Consider the following 21,808-nt stretch of genomic DNA (forward strand, 5'->3'; position numbering starts at 1 on the left):
GCTATTATCTTAGATCTCACTATGAAGTTATATTTTCTTGAACATTGTTTTACAAAAACCAATATCAAATTTCTTTTGTTTGGTTATTTTTAATCAATTATGATGATTTTTTAGACATGTTGGAATTTGGATGTTAAAAGTCGAACCCATAGATGTTTACCTTTTGATTTTTTTGACTACTTAATATGTTTACCATTTGTTTACATTCTCTATATATTACTCTAGTTCAATTAATAATGGATGGATGTGTTGCACATGAATTTTTTTTAGGTAAAACAATGGATGACACCAAAGCAGTACAAATATGGTAAAGTACCGAAATACCGGTACCATACCGGTACCGAATTTATAAATACGGTACGGTAATCGATATCCACATTTCCTCAATTTCGATAACAGTATTTACGGTGTCGGTACCGGTACAGTACCGGTATCGTACCGATCTCATCCCTAGTTTTCAACCCTAAAACTAATTCTTAATCCAAACCGATTCAAGACCAAACTAAACAAAATCAGACCAATTTACAAACCAAACCGGTTTGAACTCAAACCAGATTTTGTACACCTCTATTTAATATTACTAAAAAAACTCCAAAGACCCATGTGACCCGAAACCGTTCATATCAAGAAATACCATTCACATTATAGCACGACAATGAAACTAGAAAGACCCAAAACCGATATGACCGATTAGATCAAATCAAATTTGTATGTTATCTTTTAAAATTTGAAACAAACATATCGAAAGAAGTCTATCTTGCATGCCAACACACACACCTACGTGTCAAACTCTCTTTAACTCGTCACCCAAGTGTCCATCCAATGTTGTTTAGCTTCTCCTCCATAATAAAACCAATTCTTCACCGTCTTCTTCATTTCACTTCAATTCCAATATCATTTACATGTTTCTAGATTGATCTCTTGTATCAAATACTATATAAAAGTTTGCATATCGGTTAGAAAACACAAGTATGCCGCGTGGATACGCCTTTGGGAGGGCCGATGAAGCCACCCACCCGGATTCGGCTCGCGCCACCTTGTCGGAGTTTCTTTCCACCTTCATGTTCGTCTTCGCCGCTGAAGGCTCCCTCCTTGCTTTAAGTATGAACTCGTTTTTCGATCGTCAACAAATTTAAATTTTGTTTTTTATATATTTAGACAGCAACCTCTCTACCTCTACGGGTGGAGGGAAGGTTGTCTACATCTTACCCTTCTCAAACCCTATCTTATCTTTGCTATGGGTGGGATTTACTCAGTATGATGATGATGATATATTTAGACAGTTGCTAAACGTAACAATTTTTATTTTACTCGTCCATATCAGTTATTTTTAATTTAATCCAGATAGGGTGAAAAGGCAAACCTACTTATATGATCCATATAAAAAGCCACATATACAGGCCGAATGGTCCTTTATTAAAGTTTTAAATAGGTCAAATCATGTAGGGGTGTATTTATGGTATAGGGGTGTCTAAAATATACCTTTATCAAGTCACTTGTGCTTGTCATACAAGCATTATGAAAAGGTGAATCTACTTGTACAAGCCGTCTCGTTGAATGGTTTAAATTGGGATCTATTGTGCGAGGCGAGGCGCTCTCTAGTGTGGACCCGGTTAAGACGACGTATGTTAGACCTCCAGATATTCGCGAATAATTCATACCTTTCAAAAAAAAACTTATATAGGCCGTATAAAGAATATGACGGGCCAAATGGATCATTTTCGAAGTTTTCAATAGGTCAAATCATGTGGGGTCGAAGTTTTAAATAGGTCAAATGATGTAGGGGTGTATTTAGCTAACCCTTTATATGAGTTTTGATGTTGGATTTTGACCATGCAGATAAGATGTACGGTGGCGAGCATGGACTGGCGGCAGCGGGGCTTTTATTGGTGGCGTTGGCTCACGCGCTCGCATTGTTTGCGGCTGTGGCGTCAAGTTTGAATGTATCCGGTGGACACATAAACCCAGCGGTCACGTTCGGTACTCTTGTAGCCGGTAGAGTGTCAGTGATTCGAGCCTTGTATTACTGGGTGGCCCAACTTCTTGGTGCCATCGTTGCCTCGTTGTTACTCCGGCTGGCCACCGATGGAATGGTATACAATTGGAATTGTTATAGCCTATAGGAGTCTTCACAACCTGGTTTGGTCCGGTCGGTTTTAATGAAGTATTCAGGCTAACTATAGTTTTTGGGGAAAAAAAAAGGCAAATCAAACCGGCCAGTCCTGGTTGGGTCGGTCCAATTTTGCCTCTTTTAGACCAAAATAATTTTTTTAGGAAACATAATTTTGTTTTAAAAATTTATTATTACATAACTTTATGTTTTTAATTCTTAAAAAAGAATGTAATAAATGTTAATTCGGTTGTTTCAAGTTCCGCACCATAAAAAACCGTCAACTCACTAAAACTGAACCATGAATCGGACCATATATATTTCAAAGCTTTGGTTTGTCGGTTAAACCAGGGGCGAAGTATAGAAGGGGCGGGGAGGGGCGCCCGATCCCCGAGATGTTATATATATATATATATATGTTAAACACCCTTGATACTCTTTTTCAAGACGTCTTTATTATGAGTTATGTGTTCTAACTTGCAGAGACCGGTCGGGTTTACAGTGGCAGCTGGAGTTGGAACCATAAATGCTCTACTGATGGAGATAGTTCTAACATTCGGGCTGGTTTACACAGTTTTCGCAACGGCAATCGACCATAAACGAGGGACATTAGGAACAATAGCGCCATTGGCAATCGGGTTAATAGTGGGTGCTAACATTCTGGTGGGAGGGCCGTTCGAGGGGGCGTCAATGAACCCGGCAAGGGCATTTGGGCCGGCCCTGGTGGGGTGGCGGTGGAACAACCATTGGGTGTACTGGCTGGGACCGTTTATCGGGGGTGCGATTGCGGGTTTGATCTATGAGTTTGGGATAATACAGCCGGAGGTGGCTGTTCACACGCACCATCAGCCACTGGCTCCAGAAGATTACTAGAAGTTTTTACGTATAAAATGTGGGTTGGGTTGGTGTGGTTTTACCGTTACTTTTGTGGTGGTGGTTTTTTTTTTACCGTTGCTGTTTGTATTTTGTGGTACTGTGAATGTGGGTAACTTGTGGTGTGTGTGTGTGTGTTTTTGTTTTATGTAATTGGAGTTTGGAATTCTAATATAACAAATAATGGAGTACCTACCCTACCCCTTATTGTACAAATGTCAACTTCGTAAAATTGTAACACGTGACATGCGTCGGGTCCATTTTGGGACTTGACAACAACTAAGACCCTAGATGTACATCATGGGTTATCTAAACGTATCTTAGTAATCTCATTTAGTTGGTTAAACTATCCTAGTAATTTGACTTGGTAAGGTTGTCTAAACGTATGTTAGTAATCTGACTTAGTAGGCTAAATGGATCTTAGTAATCTTACTTGGTGGATATATATGTATCTCATGGTTGTCTAAATGTATCTTAGTAATGTGACTTAGTAAGGGGTTATATCTAATTTCATAGTAAGCGAAGGGGCTGTTTGGTAGCCTCTGAATGGTCATTAAGAGGTTACCTCTTAATGGAATCATTAAGAATTTTATCAATGAGAAGGTAGAAGAATGTGATATATGATGATTTACCATTTAGAGGTTACCTCTTAACCATTCAAACTTGAGGTTATCTCTTATTCATTCAGAGGTTTTAAGCCATTAAGATGTAGCATCTGAATGATAATTAAGAGGCTACCAAATAGCCGCTAATCTGATTTAGTAGAGGTACATTCATCCTAAAAATAATAGGATGAGTTGCGTTGTTCTTTTGGGGTTTTGAAGGGGTATGGTCTCAAATCCTGCGTCAATCAATCAGGTCGCGCGAGGGACCATACTCTTATCAGAATGATTTGGTAGCTTTCTCAACGTGCGCTGGCTAATCAGGTGTAACCTAAGCCGCACGTGAGGTCAGGGCCAACACAGGACTAGATTTGACACTTAGTTCCTCGGATGAAAACCCTTACTTCCTGGACCTTGCACCAGTTACACGGGATATCCCCGATGGTCGCGCGGAGGAAGGAAGCGCAGGTAAACCTAGGACAAGTACCAAATTTACAAATGGCAGAGTAGTGGACCAATGAGCGTCCAACAGGCTGTATCCGATCATGTTGCACGATTAACAATCGTACAGGAAACAAAAAGGTACACAAGGACGCATACGTAGCACCAATCAACGTGTGCCGACCACTGCTCCACGATCTTCACTTAGCCGCTGATGACAGACAAGACAACAAAGACAACAGGCAGCACACGTAGATCCATTCAGCGTACGCCAGCTACCCTCTCACCTAGAAGCACCAATGGTCGTGGCAGAGGGGACAAAATGGATATTCCTTGTTGTCGACTACCCCCCATTAGCCCATCCCCTTCCCAAACCACTCCGGCTATAAATAGTGAACCTCACCTCCAGGTTTAAGGATCGCTTCCTTGCTCTCTCACTTTAATCACACACTTTTATCCTCAAAACATATATGTATTCTCACGTCGGAGGGTGGTTAAGAGGAGAACTCCTCTATTCCCCTCCTCGTAACGAGATTAACAGTGTGTTTAGTGTTTTGTAGGATCATCACCATCACAGCTTGAGCGAGATAAAGAAAATTAACCTTATTTGCCGAGGCACAAACCTCAAACTAATCACCAAATTAGTTTGGTGTTTCTTCAGGTTTAGAACATTGTTTTTTTGGGGTTTAAAGCGAATTTCAAGAAAAAGCCGAATTTATGATACCGTTTGGAACGGGAGATTACAAAAATATAAATGTTTGCCTATCAAAATTACAAAACTATCTAGTTTGTTAAGAAAAAATGTTCAAACATCTATTTTTATAACTTTCCTTTAGGAATTCTTATATATGTAGATTTTTTTTTTTGGGTTGGGTCCTTATACAGGGACTTCACACAAAAACTAAAAACAAAACACTACTATTACCATGTTTTGTAAAAAAAAAAATAAAACGATGGCATGATTATAAGTTTACACTGGGAGCAAAATCGTAAAGTGACCGAAAAAAAAAACAAACACGATTGCAAAACTGTAAATTTGAACTGAGGACAAAATCGTAATTTGGCTAGGAGATAACAAAAACAAAACCAATGGCAAAACTGTAGATTTAAACAGGGGAAAATCGTAATTTGGTTGGACCAATAGGGAAATGTCATGCTATCTATAATTTTTGTCTGACACTATTCCCTCCATAGTATTTGTAGTATATATAAATATAAATATAAATTTTGCTTTTCTCCAATTTTAAAAATGCAAGACTATATATGTAATTTTGAACAAACCAATATTATAATGCAAAAATATGGTAGGCACAAGAAAAACATGATCCAATGTCGTATGGTAGGCACAAGAAAAACATGACCCAATGTTGTGTGACAAGATGTATAATGCACAATACCTCTTGAGTAATAAACACAACCAACGCAATGACTTTTATCTTAGTCATTAACTCGTATGAGTTGATATAGATTCATGTACTGAAAAAGAACGACACCTCGGGGGAAAACTACTGGCTCCGCCACTGATCATGTATTTAACGAACTTTTTATGTATAGTAGTGTTGAGTTCAAAATAAAATAATGAAATGAATACATATGCTTATGTCTAGTTAAAATTGATTCTGTATGTTTATGTTGTTATAGTAGGTTTCTTTTGTATTAATATATGGTAGTTTTAAATTCAAAACTAAAACAAACGACCAGAGGATCACAAATACCGTGTGATATATAGTAAAGTTGAATTCAAAACTAATACGAACAAATAGAGGATCACGAATACCACATGACTAGCTCTTCTCTTCTTCTAGTATTTGACCACGAAGAAAACGTTGAAGATCGATAATTCATCTTTTCCTTTTACACCATCGCATGCATACTTCATGCTTCGTCTTCACCGTTGCCCTCACCTGTGTTAGCATGTCCCCAGCACCCGACTTTCGACGATGTAAATATTTGGTATACGAAGCAAGCGGCAAATGATTAAATATATGTAACATTCACATATGCATAAAATATATTAAAAACCGCTACAACTATAGTAAAGTGAACGACTTATGAAACTAGTTAAAGCCCTAGTCCACAATCGATATGCACGCTTGATGCATCTCTCGCTTGTGACAATGGATACCTCCTTTCTTCAACCATCATTCATAGCTCGTCGAAAAATTAACATCAATACGAAGAACAAACGCGTTTGGGCTACTCAATATAGATTCGATAAAGATAATCGAACTATGCATTAATCAACCCTCAAAATAGTATTACAGCATAAAATCAAACGATGGAATAAATAAAAACTCACATTACATATTGTTTCATTTTAACATATAACAAAAATTGTAGTAAAATATACCCAAAGAGAATTGTCTCACTAAATTAACATTTTTCCCCCAACACTCTAATAAAGTCGAGGCTTTGTTTTTTTTTTTTCTTTCAAACAAATCAAAAACAATAAAAGCGACTAACAAAACAACACAAAAATTGCAACCGAAACCTGACCTCAATTCGTCTTCTTCTGTTCCGGTGTTTGTTTCTCGGACTCATTCGGCTCAAAGCGCGGCAAATTTAACAATGTATTGACACGAGACACGCCTTCAAGGGCGGACCAGTCTATCCCACCGTCGCCATTCACAGTTGCCGGATCCTCCTCATCTACGTTGTCATCCGCCAAATCGTCATCTCCTGGAACCCCGTCACTGGTTCGGACTGTACCACTAGGTTTTAAGATCGGCTCGTTTTTGTCAACATGATCAAGTGTGGAAGCAGTTGAGATGTTATTTGAGTGTGGTGTAAGAAAAAGGCAAACGACTGCACAGTCGTCAACTTTTGAGGTGGGGTATTTGTACCTCCATGCACGCACTGCTGACTCGACCACTGCTCGAGCTGCACCTGAACGTGACTCGGCAGACGCTACGATGTCTACAACTTCTTTGTTTGTGAGCACATCCCAAATCTGTCATTTTACTAACAATAAGTAAACACTACACGAAGATGTTTCCTATCTAAATAAGGAATAATGGATTTAAATAATCCCAACTATTGCTAATTGGCCGTCACTGGTTCCAACTACCAAAATCACCACTGACAGTCCCAACTATTAACATATTGGCCTCCAATGGACCCTGACTAACGAAACCCTAACGTTGTTAGTCGCCGGAAACCGTTTTTCGCCGGAAAAGGGTTCCTAAAGGTTCGATCTAAGGTTACAAAGAGGTTTGGGACGAAAATGTTGAGTTTTCCGGCCAAAATGGAGTTTTCCGGCGACCTCAATAATTTGGGCTTTTACTAGAAAAAAGGTTCCTAAAGGTCCGATCTAAGGTTACAAAGAGGTTTGGGACGAAAAGTTAGAGTTTTCTGGCCAAAAAGGAGTGTCCCGACAAAAAAAAAAAAACATTTTTCCGGCGACCTTAATAGTTGTGGCTTTTGCTAGAAAAAGGTTGCTAAAGGTCCAATCTAAGCTTACAAAGAAGTTTGGGACGAAAAGGTTGAATTCTACGGCCAAAAACGTTTTTTCCGGCGACCGGCGAATAACGGCGTTAGGGTTCCGTTAGTTAGGGTCTATTGAAGGCCAATATGTTAATAGTTGGGACTGCCAGTGGTGATTTTTGTAGTTGGGACCAGTGACAGCCAATTAAGTAATTAACAATAGTTGGGATTATTTAAATCCATTATTCCTCTAAATAATTAGATAATCAGTTGTAAATAATTAGATATCATGATTATCCGGATACTTTAAGATAAATCACGTCGAGTTGGCAGGTCAACGTGATTTGGGTTGGCGGGTTAAATCATTGAACCCAAAAATGACTAGGGTCAAAGACATCAACCGTAACCAGGACACACCAACCTTTAACCCGAACATGACTCCTTTAACCAAGTCAAACGGATTGACATGTTGTAATCAAGCTATAAATGTGATAAATTAGGGGCGTGAATTTCTAAAAAGACCCGAAAACACGACACAAACCTAACACGAAATTCGCAGGTTTGGGTTTAGTCCAAACAGGTTCGGGTAAGTTTCAGGTTGAACCCATTTAGCTAAACGAGTCGGGTTCTTGTCAACCTGGTCGGGTTGGCGGGTTGACCCATTTAACCCATTCATATTATACTTTATTTTTTACAATATGTTTTATGTCAAACTAAATTGGGTGTGTATTATATGCGATAATTACAACTTAAAAAGAGAAATTAATATAAGATTCTATAATTAAAATGTAACTGTATTAAATACATTTGTGTTTTTGTAGTAAAATTTTAATATATTAATTTCCCAAAAAAACGGGTTGAATGGGTCGTGTTTGGGTCAACCCGCAAATACTCCGGTCGTGTTCGGGTTCATGTATAAGACACGAGTTTCGGGTTCGGGTCGTGTTCGGGTTCGTCTAAAATTTTAATTTTATGGTTCACGACCTGTTTAGCACCCCCTAGTTAAATGGGGTCAGAGGTTTGTAAGAATTGGTTAAAGAAGTCGGTGGGTCGATTTTCATGTTGGTTCAGTGTCAAAACCGCATGGGAAATGGAAATAATATTCATACCCCGTCACTTGCCAAGACAACAAACTGGTCGTCTTCGGTTAAACGTCGATAAAAGATATCAGGGACAGAGATGAGACCAAAATCTTTGAGGCAAAAATCCCCAAAAGCACGAGCCATGGCTAAACCCGGAGAGTCATTATTAGGTAGCCAAACTCGAGTGACATCAGGTTCATCATGAAGGGCGAAAACACGACCTCTGCATTTACGGATCCGTTCTGCTTCCGCTGAAAACATTGTTTTTAATTGTTAAAAAAGAAACCAATATACATTGTATAAACCATACGTTTTACAAACTCGACTACATAACCGTCCTAAGGTTACAACATATGCCAACTAACCGGACCAGGTAAAACGCAGTTTGCGCTGGGTAGGACCGGTAGGTGAACTTCAAGCAAATAAACAACTTTTTGAATCCACCAGAAATAATCCTTTTAAAATTAAAAATTTCAAACTATGAAAACAGCTTAAGCATGGAACATTTTTCTTCATCCAAACACTCAAAAGTGTTTGTCCGTAAAGGAAAACATAATAAGTGGATAAGTTGTTTGGATAAGCAATCTAAAACATACCCTCTACTGAAGATAACAACTAAACAACAGTAGGACAGTAAATGAACCGAACGAACACGAACAAATGCATGTTTGTGTTCGTTCATTCAACTTTAACCGAACACGAACATATAATCAAACACATTTCTTTTTGTTCATGTTCGTTTAATAAGAAAATGGGCATGTTCGTATTCGTTTAAGACCTAAACAAACAGTTCAAGAACGTAAACGAATATAAACAAACTTAAACGAACGTAATTTAACAAACAATAAACAACACAAATGAACATAATTGAAGAAATGAACACAAATGAACATAATTTAGTGATTAATTACAATAAATTCGATTGGAAAACCCATTTTTATTACTAGGAAACCCAATTACTAATTAGTTATATTTATATAAGTATAGTTAGAAAGTTCCTTTTATGTTTAAATACAATATAAATATATAGGGTAAAGTTCTTGTACAAATAATCTTAACATACTAAACATACAAATTGAAGGAAAACTCAAAAAGACAAGGTGGCATTTTTGTAATTATCAATACCCCCCCCCCCCAAGCTAAAATGCTAAAAACTAAACCCCCAAAAAACCTAAAAAAATCTAAAAAAATAAAAAAAAACACACACACAAATTATTTTATTTTTTTAACATTTTTTATTAAAAAATCGCTACTTTTAGTAGCAGCAAAAAAAAAAAGAAAAAATTTTTTTTTTTTTTTTGCTAACGAAATGTAGCGATTTTTTAATAAAAAATGTTAAAAAAAAATTGTGTTTTTTAGGTATTTTTGGTTGAGTTCACATTTGTATAGTAACTTTGATAGTTGGTGGTAATTACAAAAATGCCACCTTGTCTTTTTGAGTTTTCCTTCAATCTGTACGTTTAGTATGTTAAGATTATTTGTATTTGATCTTTTGCCTATAAATATAACTACTTATGTATTAAATTGAAACGAACATAAAATGAACACGAATGAACTAACATAAACGTATGTTCAAAAACATAAATGAACGGACAAAACGTGTGTTCATGTTCGTTAATTTATTAAATAAACGAACATAAACGAACTTCCCGCCGAACAAGTTCACGAACAGTTCATGAACGTTTGGTTCGTTTACAGGCCTAAACAACGGATTTAGGATTCTAGAAAACATTATGGATATAGAGGAACATTTTATTAAAATCAAATAAAATAAGGACAAGAAGAAACCTGGAAGATTTGGTTTAAGATCCACAGTCAACTGAACTGCAACATGAGAATTGTTTTTATCTTTAGTGCACAATATAGCTCTTGAGTCCCCAATATTTCCAATTATAAGATCCTGACCCTACAACAAACAATAAACCATTCACTTCAGTGTCATATCAAACACTAAAAATTAAGTTTTCAAGAGTGACGAGTTTATATACATATATATATATATATACAGGATAAGTATATAGCGTAAACTCTATCTTAGAGACTAAACCCACTAAACCCTATGTAACATATGTACGTAACACATGCTTGTAACACCTATGTCACACCTACGTAACATATGTTACATCCGAGCTAACGTATGATGTTACACATGTTACATTAAATAGTTTAATTAATTTTATTAACAAAAACTTAAGATTTTTTTTTTAAATATTGCTTGTCTTTTTTGGGTTTTTTTAAAAGCCACTAGAAAATATGCATATTATCTTCCCTACTTTTTTAATAAACAAAACGATTTTTTACGTTAGGGTTTAGTCTCTAAGATAGATAGAGTTTAGTATATATCCTCCCTATATATATATACAGGAGAAGGATCCGTTAGAAACCACCCTTTATTGCGAGAACCGCGAGAACCAATGTGAACACAACCAAAAATACCTAACAAATCTAAAAAACCACAAAAAAAAAAAAAATTTAATAAAAATCGCTACTTTTCGTCAATAAAAAAAATTTAAACAATTTTTTTTGGAGACTAAAACTAGCGATTTTTATTAAAAAAATATTAAAAGGTGGTTTTCGCATGAACCCTACCCTATATATGTAATTAAAAAGAAACATAATACCTGTTTGATCAATGTTACAGCTGTCGTCCCGCTACAAAAGCAGTCAATATTAGCATACATCCTTAATTCCCTATCCATGACTTTAAAAGCCTTCAAAAACGAGTCTTTTAACACTTGCAATTTCTCAGGGTTTTTACTAATTTCAAGGTCTAAAAGAGCCTGGGAATCCTCAGAATTAAAGCTCGTTTCTTCGCTAAGGGTGATCTCCCGAAGGACATCGTTACTGCCCTTTGTATTGACTTCCCAATTTGCACTTAATTTCAAGGGGAGTGAGTCCCTCACTCTCTTAGCAACCATGTGGCCAAACGGTCCATGACCGTCAAACACACCACAGAAGATCGTGTCTGATCTTGACCCGAAATTCTGAAAAGCAAAATAAATATGTGATTAATATCATGTTAAAATTCGATGATGTAAAATAATAGCAATGTTATTTCACTATTTCAGTTTTGTTTGTTTTGGTATTGTACCTTGATTCGGTCTATTTTAGTCACTGAATTTATTAAATTGTATCATATTGGTCATTTTTTAAAATAATGACCATAATATCCTCAAAAGGTTTCACCTGGGCCATTGTAAGTATCATCAGTTTAGGGGTATTACGGTTATTATTTAAAAGGTGACAAGAAAATTACTAAAATGAACCAGACTGTACAATAACTAAAATGAAACAAATCTGAAAGTAAGTTGCTACTTTTTTTGCAAGTATGATCAAGCGATCACTTTTTTTTTTTTTTTTGAGAAAGACGACATATATTAACGTTGGGAGCAAGTAGCTAACTTCTTAACGGCTCCAAGAGCAATACAATAACCATAAAAAAAAAAACTTTACATTACAAAGACTCAACTACAATTTCAACTAGGTGAACAACTGAACATCATTATCATGAATCAAAGCATTAGATCATATATCTAAAAAGAAACTGTTAACATGAAATGAAGCGAAAGGAAACAAAAGGAAGTCATAGGTGATAGTGTCATACCTCCCAAACAATCATGGCATCTTGATTAGTACCCTTTTTGCCTTGTTGAGTAAACAACGAAGCAACTTCACTAGACCCATTCAGAAACATCCTCCCCGGAATCCTATGCAAATGATCTTCCCTATGCGTATTAAACGAAGAACTCCTCGACGTTCTTCTCTTCGAGTTTCTCCGTTTCTTAACCCCAAAACTCGGCGTTGTCGGGGAGCTTGGGTGAGGGCTCCTGCTTTCTCCCGATAAGCAGGACCCCATCCGTAGGGCCCTGACAATATTCAACAAGCACTCCAGTCCCGCGGCACAACCAAACCCCCTATTTTCGATTAACGAATCCGTGACAACCGCTTTCAAATTCACCCCCCAAAACCTTCGTGTTTGTGTAACCCTAATTCTCCAAATTCACCCCCCAAAACCACAGTTTTTTCAATTCTCCAATTCCAAACCCTAAATTCTCACCAGATTCTGAATCTTCCAGTTAAATATCAATCATACAACCACAATTGTTTCTCTCACTAACTAATAATCACAAAAATGATTACATGTACATCAAAACCAGCGTTTACATTCAAATAATTCAATCTAAACAGATCCAAAATGCAACGAAATCAATTAGTAATCAACAAATCCAGCTAATTAATCTATAATCTCGTTTAATCGGATGTAATTAACTAATCATGAATCAATAATAACAGCTCAGATCAAACGATTGAAAGGATATGATTATGCATCTATAAGAACAGGAACAGGTGGATTCAGAAATTAGGGAGATAGAATCGCAAGAAACGAGAGAATTGAGATCGGAAAACACGCAATGTCGTATACACAAATCGATCGATGGAAGGAGAGTTTTAGAGAGAGAAAGGTAGAGAGAGAGAGAGAGAATGTGACCTCGTTGTGTGAATGAGTAGACCAGACCGTGTCCTGTGGGTGTTAGATGATGGATCTCGACCCAAATCCATGTACTTATCCTGTTCTTTGTTGATCTTTGTTGAATAGATAATAATAGATAATAATCATTACTTATTTTATTATATTATACTAGATTAGAATCTCGTGTATTACACGGGTGGGTTGAGTAAATGTAATTTTATATATTAAATAATAAAAAATTATATGTTTGTGAACATCGTATATTGTACGGATTAAATAAATGTAATTTTTATATCAAATAATAAAAACGTTATATTTTTAAAAACCATGTGTATTACACAGATTAAATAAATGTAATTTTGTATACTAAATACTAAAAACGTCGTATCTTTAAAAAAACACTTGTATAATCGGGTTGAATAAATCTACCAAATAATAAAAAATTACATCCTTAAAAACCTCGTACATTACACGTGTGGAATAGATTTAAAAAAGAGTTATATTTTTAAAAACCATGTGTATTACATAGATTAAATAAATGTAATTTTGTATATTAAATACTAAAAACGTCGTATCTTTAAAAAACTCGTGTATAGTCGGGTTGAAAAATCTACCAAGTAATAACTTCGTGTATTACACGTGTTATATAAATGTAACTTTGTATAGTAAATAATAAAAAAAAAATATATTTTAAAAAACCCCGTGTTATACACGAGTTGAATAAATATAATTTTGTATACCAAATAATAAAAAAAATTATATTTTTAATAAATTTGGATAACATTTAATATTAATTTATTATTTATATATTTAATATAAGATAAGTAGAAAAGAGAGGTATTTGTTTTAAAAATATACTAAATTAACAATTTAAATTTGAGGATAATATTTTATTAAAGTAATATAATTTAATATTAATTTATTATTTATTTAGTTAATATAAGATAAGTATAGTTTTGAGGATACCTTCAATGAATGACACGTGTCTAAAAGTTGGTTTCTTATATTATATTATATTATATTATATTATATTATATTATATTATATTATATTATATTATATTATATTATATTATATTATATTATATTATATTATATTATATTATATTATATTATATTATATTATATTATATTATATTATATTATATTATATTATATTATATTATATTATATTATATTATATTATATTATATTATATTATATTATATTATATTATATTATATTATATTACTAGCTTAGAAACCCTAGTTTATATAAAGAGTTAATTAATTACAAGTTTTGTCCTTTATGTTTGTTTTAAATTTCAGGCGTTGTCTTTTACCTTTAAAATTGATGAGTTTTGTACTTAATGTTTCAAAATCCTGCATGTTATATCCTTTAGGGCAAACTCAGTTATAATTTTCAGTTAAGTTATGTCATGTGCAGTGCACATGAGGGTAGCGTTGTCTTTTCACATCCTAATTTATAAATTATTTTTTGAAAACAAATAAAACATAGCATATCACCTGCCGCCACCACCTCCCACCCTCACCTGCCGCCAACCACCACCACCTCCCACCCTCACCTTCCGCCAACCACCCACTATCTGTGACAACCGGTAATTAACAGCCTCTAATTTCGCGATTAACAAACGTTTAAGTCGATAATAAGTAGTGTTTAAGGCACGAATTAACTTAATTAGGCTCTTGGTATGCCTAGGAACGCTTATCGGACGTTACAGTACGCGTGTGAGGATTTTCGGGAAATCTACTGAATATTAAGCGATAACAAACTGACACCGTTCAAAATACTGACTACGCCGACAAATACAAATTTTATACGTATAATTTAAACATGTGAATGTGGTTTTGCGAAATATTATCCTTTCGAACGACACAAAGCACAAACGTGAACGAAAAACGCGAAAACAGTAACGCGCCGACAATCAACGACGAAATGGAAGCACCGGACTCGAATTTCCGTCTCGATATTAATATATTATGATATATTTAGCTTCGTTTTTAAATTTTATTTCCCGTAGTTGAAAATGGATCGAAAAACGAGTTAGAAACGACAAACGGAGCAAGTTACGCGTTTTAACGCGACGACGATCATACGCGTCAAATATCGTTATATCGACATCCGATGTAAACTTTTAGGCGTTTCGTCTCTAAGATTACATTTTATGGTGTTATACGATAATCGGGTTCGAAAACGGGCTTTGGATTTTTATTGGGCCGCTTAAAAACACTAGTAACGGGCTTGTGGGCCTGGGCCCAAGCCCATTAGTTAACCTAACTATATAAACAACTTTTTGTTAAAAACCCTCATTTGTTCCATCATACTTCAGCCGACACCCCCTCATTTCATCTCCTTCATTGCATTCTTCTTGGAGAAACCCTAATCTAAACTCACACTCACACTGCTTCCTCTTTCTATCTTCATCTAAAAAAACAAAACAAAACAAAACCTAACACTATAACACCCAGACATCTACATCCGCACCTGTCACACCCCAACCGATGGCGGAAACATCAGGGCGCGGCACTGAGCGAAACAGATTGTCCAGAAGTTTACATAACAACTATATTTACCAAATATTTAAAGCAACACGTCCCATACCATGTCATATAAGATAATAAAATTATTACAGTAAAGATCTAGGCAAATTGGTCTGTTCCGACAACTCAGATTTTTTATTACAGACAATAGTTTATTGTTTCTAGACCTTCCCTAGCCTCGATTTCATCACCATGCAAATAAGCATCCTAGCAACTTAAGCACCTGTCACATACGTTAAAGTAAAAGTTAATACACATAGTGTAAAGGCGAGCATACAAGTTTGATAATAGCATATAGAGTTCGAAAGCGTTATGCATAACCAGCACGTACACAGTGTAAAATGAGGCATGTTAGTTATCGACATGAACCTATCGATACCAACGACTGCTGGTTGACTGCCCAAGGCAGTTCGCGATACATTCTCACCACTGTGAGCCATGTAGGTAATTGTCCTTAACAACCCCCCGAGTGAACGGGTGCCGAGTCCAAACAAATAGTACTACCGTTGCTAAGACAGGTAGACAGCATTCCGTGTGTAAACATAACAAACAAGCATTCATTAAGTCACGTATAACATGTGGTAACGGTTAGCGTTTAAAGTATTGCGTAGTGTGTTCGATGTGATTTAGTATAAGTAACGTATGTAACACCCAAAAGTGCGTAAAGCAAAAAGGGATAGAGTATACTCACAGTGATTGATGGATTGAAGGGAGCGCTAGAGAGTAGGGTTAGCCTGAACAGATCGATAGCATAACGATAAGCGATGCGTAAAACGGTGCAGAGTACAAGTGAGTCGGACAGCAGTTCGATCGGGTGGTAATCCGATCGAACAGCCAGTCGTGTGGGTGGTAGTCCGCTCGGACGGTCGTCCGGTCGGATGGCCGTTCGAGTGGATTGTTTCTTCCTTTGGAGAAGATGTGTTTGTGTATGATGGCTTGACTTTTGAAGTTTTTGTTGTAGCATTTCGAAAACATTGAAGTATCTCTACCTTTCAGGTTGGTCGATTGAACGGTCGTTCGATCGGACAGCAACCCGATTGGTTGGGTACTTCAGTGAGAACAAGTTCGCAGCATGTTGTCACACGATCAGACGGTCGTTCGATCGGGTGGCATCCTTTGAACATGTTGAAAATTGTTTAAGTGTTTGAAGTTTTGAAACATCACATAGTCGGATGGTTGGTCGATCGTGTGGTAGCTCGATCGGACAGCAATCTGTTCGGTGTTCCAAAACCCTTGAGAGTTGATTTGAAAATTTAGGTGGGACCAAGGTGCAAGTCGTTCGGCTGACCGGTCGTTCGGACAGTAGTCCGTTCTGGTCGACCTGTGCGTCTTACACTTGGTTGTTTTGATTGTTTGTCGTTTTATCGAGATGATGTGATATCGTGCCAAACAACAGAAACCTCGTCAATACTTGGTACTCCCAATCGGACAGGAACCACCAAAATCCGGTCAGTTAACTGTTCGTGACGGTGTTCCATGTTTAAGGGTTGAGAACGGGAATGGAACTCTATGAGATCGAATCTCCCGTTGTTCCTCAGTAGCTCAGTGGTAGAGCGGTCGGCTGTTAACCGATTGGTCGTAGGTTCGAATCCTACTTGGGGAGATTTGAAAATCACCGTCAACACCCCGGAGGAAGAGTTACGGGCGCGTAAAACAAAAAAAATACGCTGATAGGCGACGGGCATAACGAAGTCGGTAGTCTCGTGGATAGAATACAGATCTTGCACCAACACAACCACAAGAATGAGTAGTAAGTCGGCACAAACTCCGATTCTATCGGTTTTGAGTGCATTGAGTGTAAAAGAGTTGAAAGAAAGTTTGGAAAACCATCTTTCAATCATTTCCGTTGTGAATATGTTTAGATCTATGAAAGATCTTTGTTTGTTTATGTGGAAATCAGTTAGATCTAAGTTGTTCTTGGTGGATTGAGGCCAAAACATGAAGTTCTTCAAGAACACATGATGACGTCATCCTAGAACACCTTGAATCTTGGTGATTTCACGGTTAAAGGTTAAGATTCAAAAGATAGAAAGGTGTAGGAGTGCGTGTAGATCAAGGAAGTACAAGATTTAGGACGAGATCTTATCGGGATTGCGAGAAATCGGAGAAAAAGCAAGGGGAGAGCGCTGGTCGGACGTCAGTTGCCAAAAGTAGAAAGTATGAAAGTGACAATGGGTATTTATAGGGTTACCCAAAGAGGAAAGGGCTGGTCGATCGGTTGGCAGCCCGATCAGACAGCAGTCCGATCGAACGGCTGGTCGATCGGCTGGCCGCCTGATCGATCAGTCGCTTGATTCGAGTGTTTGGTGCGACGAGAATTGCTGTTTCGATTTCGATTGCGAGCATTGCGATGCGAAAGAGAGTTTCCTAGTCAAATTACTTTAATTCCCAACCACTCATATCTTGCACTATCTCTTTTCCACCAATTATCATACCATTTCGATTGCGATTGAGTTCGATTGCGTTTCGATTGATTACCACACATAACATAAATTAAACATACACAAGTAACACATAAGGCACACACACACGTAATCAATAACCAAAATGCATAGTTCGAGTCGCGAGTGCGATTGTGATAGCGATAATGCGATGACACATGCGATAAATAGCGATTACCATGCGATTATTAATAGATACTCAACATAATACAACTAAATCGAAAATAAAAATAGACTAATTACAAGTCAAAGAAGTCAAAACAGGAATTGAGCAAGGAGAGACAGATCGCAATTAGCAATCTTTTCTTCCTTTGACTTCAATGTTGACTTTGACTTTGACTTTCGAAACACGGGGTGTTACAGCCTCCCCTAGTTGAGGGAATTTCGTCCCGAAATTAGGCCAAAGCCGTAACAAACAGCTGCGGGTACTTCGCCCTCATGTCACTTTCGAGTTCCCAAGTGAACTCTGCGCCTCGTTTGCCTTCCCACCGGACTTTCACAATAGGAATGCGCGAGCGTCTGAGCTGCTTGGTTTGGCGATCCATGATTTCGACGGGCTTCTCCATGAAGTGTAGTGTTTCGTTTATTTGAAGGTCATCGAGAGGTACAATTAAATATGCTCAGCCAGGCACTTTCGTAGGTTTGACACATGGAAAGTCGGGTGGACATTACTAATTTCCTCCGGTAGTTCGAGTCTGTAGGCAACTTTTCCGATCCTTTCCAGAACCTTAAATGGTCCAACATATCGAGGCGCTAGTTTTCCTTTCTTGCCGAATCTGACCACACCCTTCCAAGGTGATACCTTTAGGAGTACGTAGTCGCCAACGTCAAATTCAAGGGGCTTGCGTCGTTTATCGGCGTAACTTTTCTGTCGACTCCGAGCTTTCAACAAGTTGTCTCGAATTTGGAGGATTTTGTCAGTCATTTCTTGCAATAGCTCAGGACCGGTTAATTGCGTGTAACACCTCGAAAATTTGCGTCCTATAAAGTAATGACACGTGTCATAAGTTTGCACGTGGTAATAAATACTACAGAGGGACTAAAGTTGAAAAACATAGAAAGTATCTGAATTCAAGGGTTCAAAGTGTCAACAAAGGATAAATATACTTTACAGTAACCCTACATGATGCTCGTACCTTCAAACGAATGAATCATGGATCATACGGAACGAAATGTGGAAGAAAGTGAGAGATTACAAGCTACAGGGGTTAAATGTGTCAACATGTTTAAGTTGTACCTCTGAGTGACCCTTTAACAAACCCGAGGCTTTGTAACGGTAAAATATGCTCACTAGAATGCACGATATAAATTTCATCAAGTTCCGTTATAAAATGAGAAAGTTATGATCGAATTCGTACATGAGGGGTTAAAAGCGTCAACATTGAAAGTTATGACTTTTCGGGTAGTAATAAACTAATCGATGATTAATAAGTTGGGTAAAAGTCATGAGGCCCTTATACGTAAATAAGAAAGGCCCAAAGTGCAAAGTTACCCCTTCGAAACGCCAAGAGCCAGCTGCAATAATGTAAAAAGATTTGAAAAATCCTACAGCAGGTCTCAGGTGGGCCGCGTAAGAGTTACCTTGAGCTTATGTGTGCCGCGTGGACAATAGGAAGATTTGATTTCTGACAGTGAGATTAAGGCGGGCCGCGTAAGCCTTGTTAAGGTCTTACGCGGGCCGCGTCAGCCTCCCAGATACAGAAAAAGGCAACAACAGCACTGTTTGGTGTTTTAACCGACTTAAACCATTATTGCAACAGCATGGGCGCCCCCTAAACGACCCCTAGGCCTCAGAGACACTTGTTGATGATCTGGTTACACTTGTAGACTTGTGTATCATGATCTAATGCATCCATGAACACTATAAAAGGCCATTGTATGCAACCATTGTAACCACACCTTCATTCAACACTTCTGATCTTTTCTGGAGCTCAAGTGTCTTCACTAAGCATCATTGGTCATGCATAGGACTTCAGTAAGTGTGCTTAACCCTTCTTAGTTAAGTTTTTGCTTAGTTATAGCTTAGAAGTCAAACCGTCGTAATTAACGGTTGACTTAACGATTAATCACTAATGGTCCAGTGATTAGTCGAATCAAAGGTAGTTATATGTTAGTAATTATGTGGGCATTAAACCCTTAAAAGGGCACCCTCTGATTCCCACTCTAACTAGTCCAAATGTCGGGTCAAAGCTGCTTAGAAAAAGTCAACATAATGCTAATTTTTGATTTAACGCATAATTAATAATGTAGATGGCATGTAACCTGTTTTATCACTCATATAACTTGATAATAAGTATTATAACTGGTCTAAGCTTGTTTGATCTGACCATTTACTGTTTTGACCCGGTTCGGAACCGAAAGTCGCAAAACTTTGACTTTTGCTTTGACTCCAGTTCTGACCCGATTTGGTATGACTTAGATATGCCTTAGGACTCTCTTAGGACCAGGTTACATGATGGTATAACCCTCTGTGGCTGGTTCGTAGTTTGTCCGAGTCGTTTGCACATTTTCCGTTATATGCTTAAAGTTGACCATAATGCCCTTTTTACCTTAAAACGAGAATTTGGATATGTGAAAGGACAATAACTTTAGTTGCTGATTTCTAAACATGTCCCTAAAATTTCATGTCAATCCGAGGTCTAGAATAGGAGTTATGCTAAATAGCGCAAGTAAGAAAACTTTAGTAATTAAACAGCGCAATTAGCATAAAGCCTATCTAAACCCAAATTTCGACACCAAACCTTTTACACACTGATGTAAAATAATATTTTGGGATTTTTAAAAATTTTTAATTATTTTTAACCTGCTCATAACCTGCGGTTATGGCGTTGATTCGGTAAATACCGAATATACCCTTTTCGGACCTAAAATGAGTTCAACATGGTATTTTGACCCGAATCCAAGTGCTACTGATTTCATATAATAAATAAAGTATTTTGAACTTTATAACCTGGTCAGAAAACTCAGATTTCCTGTATAACCCGGAAATCTCTTTTATAAATCTTTAAAACGACCAAAATACCCCTTCGGGGCGTATATTGGGATTAAACTCGTTATGGGCATAATGGAAGATATCCTACTGATATCACAACCTCTTTAGAGCATATTAACTTAGGAAACCTGTGTAGGACTCTTACGGTTACCCGTCACGCTATCTACGCGTTCGGTTCGGTTTATGTAACTAGTTTACATAAATTAGCCGAAACGGGTCAAACCTTGTCGTTTTTATCTCAAAATCCAGAATGTGATTGGATTACCCATATTAAACAAGTCTTCAAACTTGTCGGGTCTAAATCGCATTTTATTCCGGTCTTCGCTTAATCGTGCGTTCGAACCGTATCTTTCGTTAAAACTAACCGGTCTAAGTTTAAGCTTAATCAAAGACCCGTTAGGATTCTAATAGGTTATTATAAACCTTCATTCCAGAATAGGAGATCCGGTAAAAGCTACTTGCATTAGCTGTTGTGAATTATGCTTGCAAAGGTAAATACTTTTAACTTATTTCCCTATACGGGCTTGGGGTACGGTATATAGAATACCGCTTGGTCGGGCATTTGACCTTAATCGATTAGTGGTTATGTATTGTCAAGATGACCCGTTAAAAATTTGATTTGTTTGCTTAAAGCCTTTGGGGGGTTAATGACCATGTCCCGGATATCCCTGGCATCATCTTACGAGGTTGCCACGACCTAAGCACGAGGTGTAGGCATACACCTGACAGCTGCATATGAAAAATGGTATCTCACTTAAGGATTAACCTTGTGGGTATTATACCTGTGGTGTGTCTATTAGTCTTTAACCCGGTCTACGGAACGGGCTACTGAAC

General features: G+C 37.2%; 2 protein-coding genes and 1 non-coding gene across 3 annotated transcripts; 2 read left to right on the top strand and 1 right to left on the bottom strand.

Annotated features, from left to right (window-relative positions):
* Window positions 1–620: 620 nt before the first annotated feature.
* Window positions 621–3,183, top strand: LOC110937771 (aquaporin TIP3-1). Its single transcript, XM_022180229.2, has 3 exons — window positions 621–1,101; window positions 1,840–2,093; window positions 2,594–3,183. Exons 1-3 carry the CDS (start codon window positions 972–974, stop codon window positions 2,981–2,983), a joined length of 774 nt encoding a protein of 257 aa, XP_022035921.1. The 5' UTR covers window positions 621–971; the 3' UTR covers window positions 2,984–3,183.
* Window positions 3,184–6,284: 3,101 nt separating this feature from the next.
* LOC110937770 (probable protein phosphatase 2C 33) lies at window positions 6,285–13,085 on the bottom strand. Its single transcript, XM_022180228.2, has 5 exons — window positions 12,136–13,085; window positions 11,153–11,515; window positions 10,320–10,437; window positions 8,559–8,782; window positions 6,285–6,976 (listed from the first exon to the last, which is right to left on the bottom strand). The coding sequence occupies exons 1-5, from the start codon at window positions 12,385–12,387 to the stop codon at window positions 6,524–6,526; spliced, it is 1,410 nt and encodes a 469-aa protein (XP_022035920.1). The 5' UTR covers window positions 12,388–13,085; the 3' UTR covers window positions 6,285–6,523.
* Window positions 13,086–17,072: 3,987 nt separating this feature from the next.
* TRNAN-GUU lies at window positions 17,073–17,144 on the top strand. Its single transcript has one exon. It is a non-coding gene; the product is annotated as a tRNA-Asn (tRNA).
* Window positions 17,145–21,808: the final 4,664 nt, after the last annotated feature.

This window comes from Helianthus annuus, chromosome 16 (assembly GCF_002127325.2).
Source record: "Helianthus annuus cultivar XRQ/B chromosome 16, HanXRQr2.0-SUNRISE, whole genome shotgun sequence".
Taxonomy (NCBI): domain Eukaryota; kingdom Viridiplantae; phylum Streptophyta; class Magnoliopsida; order Asterales; family Asteraceae; genus Helianthus; species Helianthus annuus.

Excerpts from the sequence above, each read along its gene's own strand:
- LOC110937770 (XM_022180228.2), bottom strand. The coding sequence starts at position 12,387 with ATGGGGTCCTGCTTATCGGGAGAAAGCAGGAGCCCTCACCCAAGCTCC. Across the intron at positions 10,438-11,152 it reads CTGTAACATTGATCAAACAG|GGTCAGGATCTTATAATTGG; the intron begins GTATTATGTTTC and ends TGTTTGTTGTAG. Across the intron at positions 6,977-8,558 it reads TTGTCTTGGCAAGTGACGGG|ATTTGGGATGTGCTCACAAA; the intron begins GTATGAATATTA and ends GTAAAATGACAG.
- LOC110937771 (XM_022180229.2), top strand. The coding sequence starts at position 972 with ATGCCGCGTGGATACGCCTTTGGGAGGGCCGATGAAGCCACCCACCCG. Across the intron at positions 1,102-1,839 it reads AGGCTCCCTCCTTGCTTTAA|ATAAGATGTACGGTGGCGAG; the intron begins GTATGAACTCGT and ends TTGACCATGCAG. Across the intron at positions 2,094-2,593 it reads GGCTGGCCACCGATGGAATG|AGACCGGTCGGGTTTACAGT; the intron begins GTATACAATTGG and ends TCTAACTTGCAG.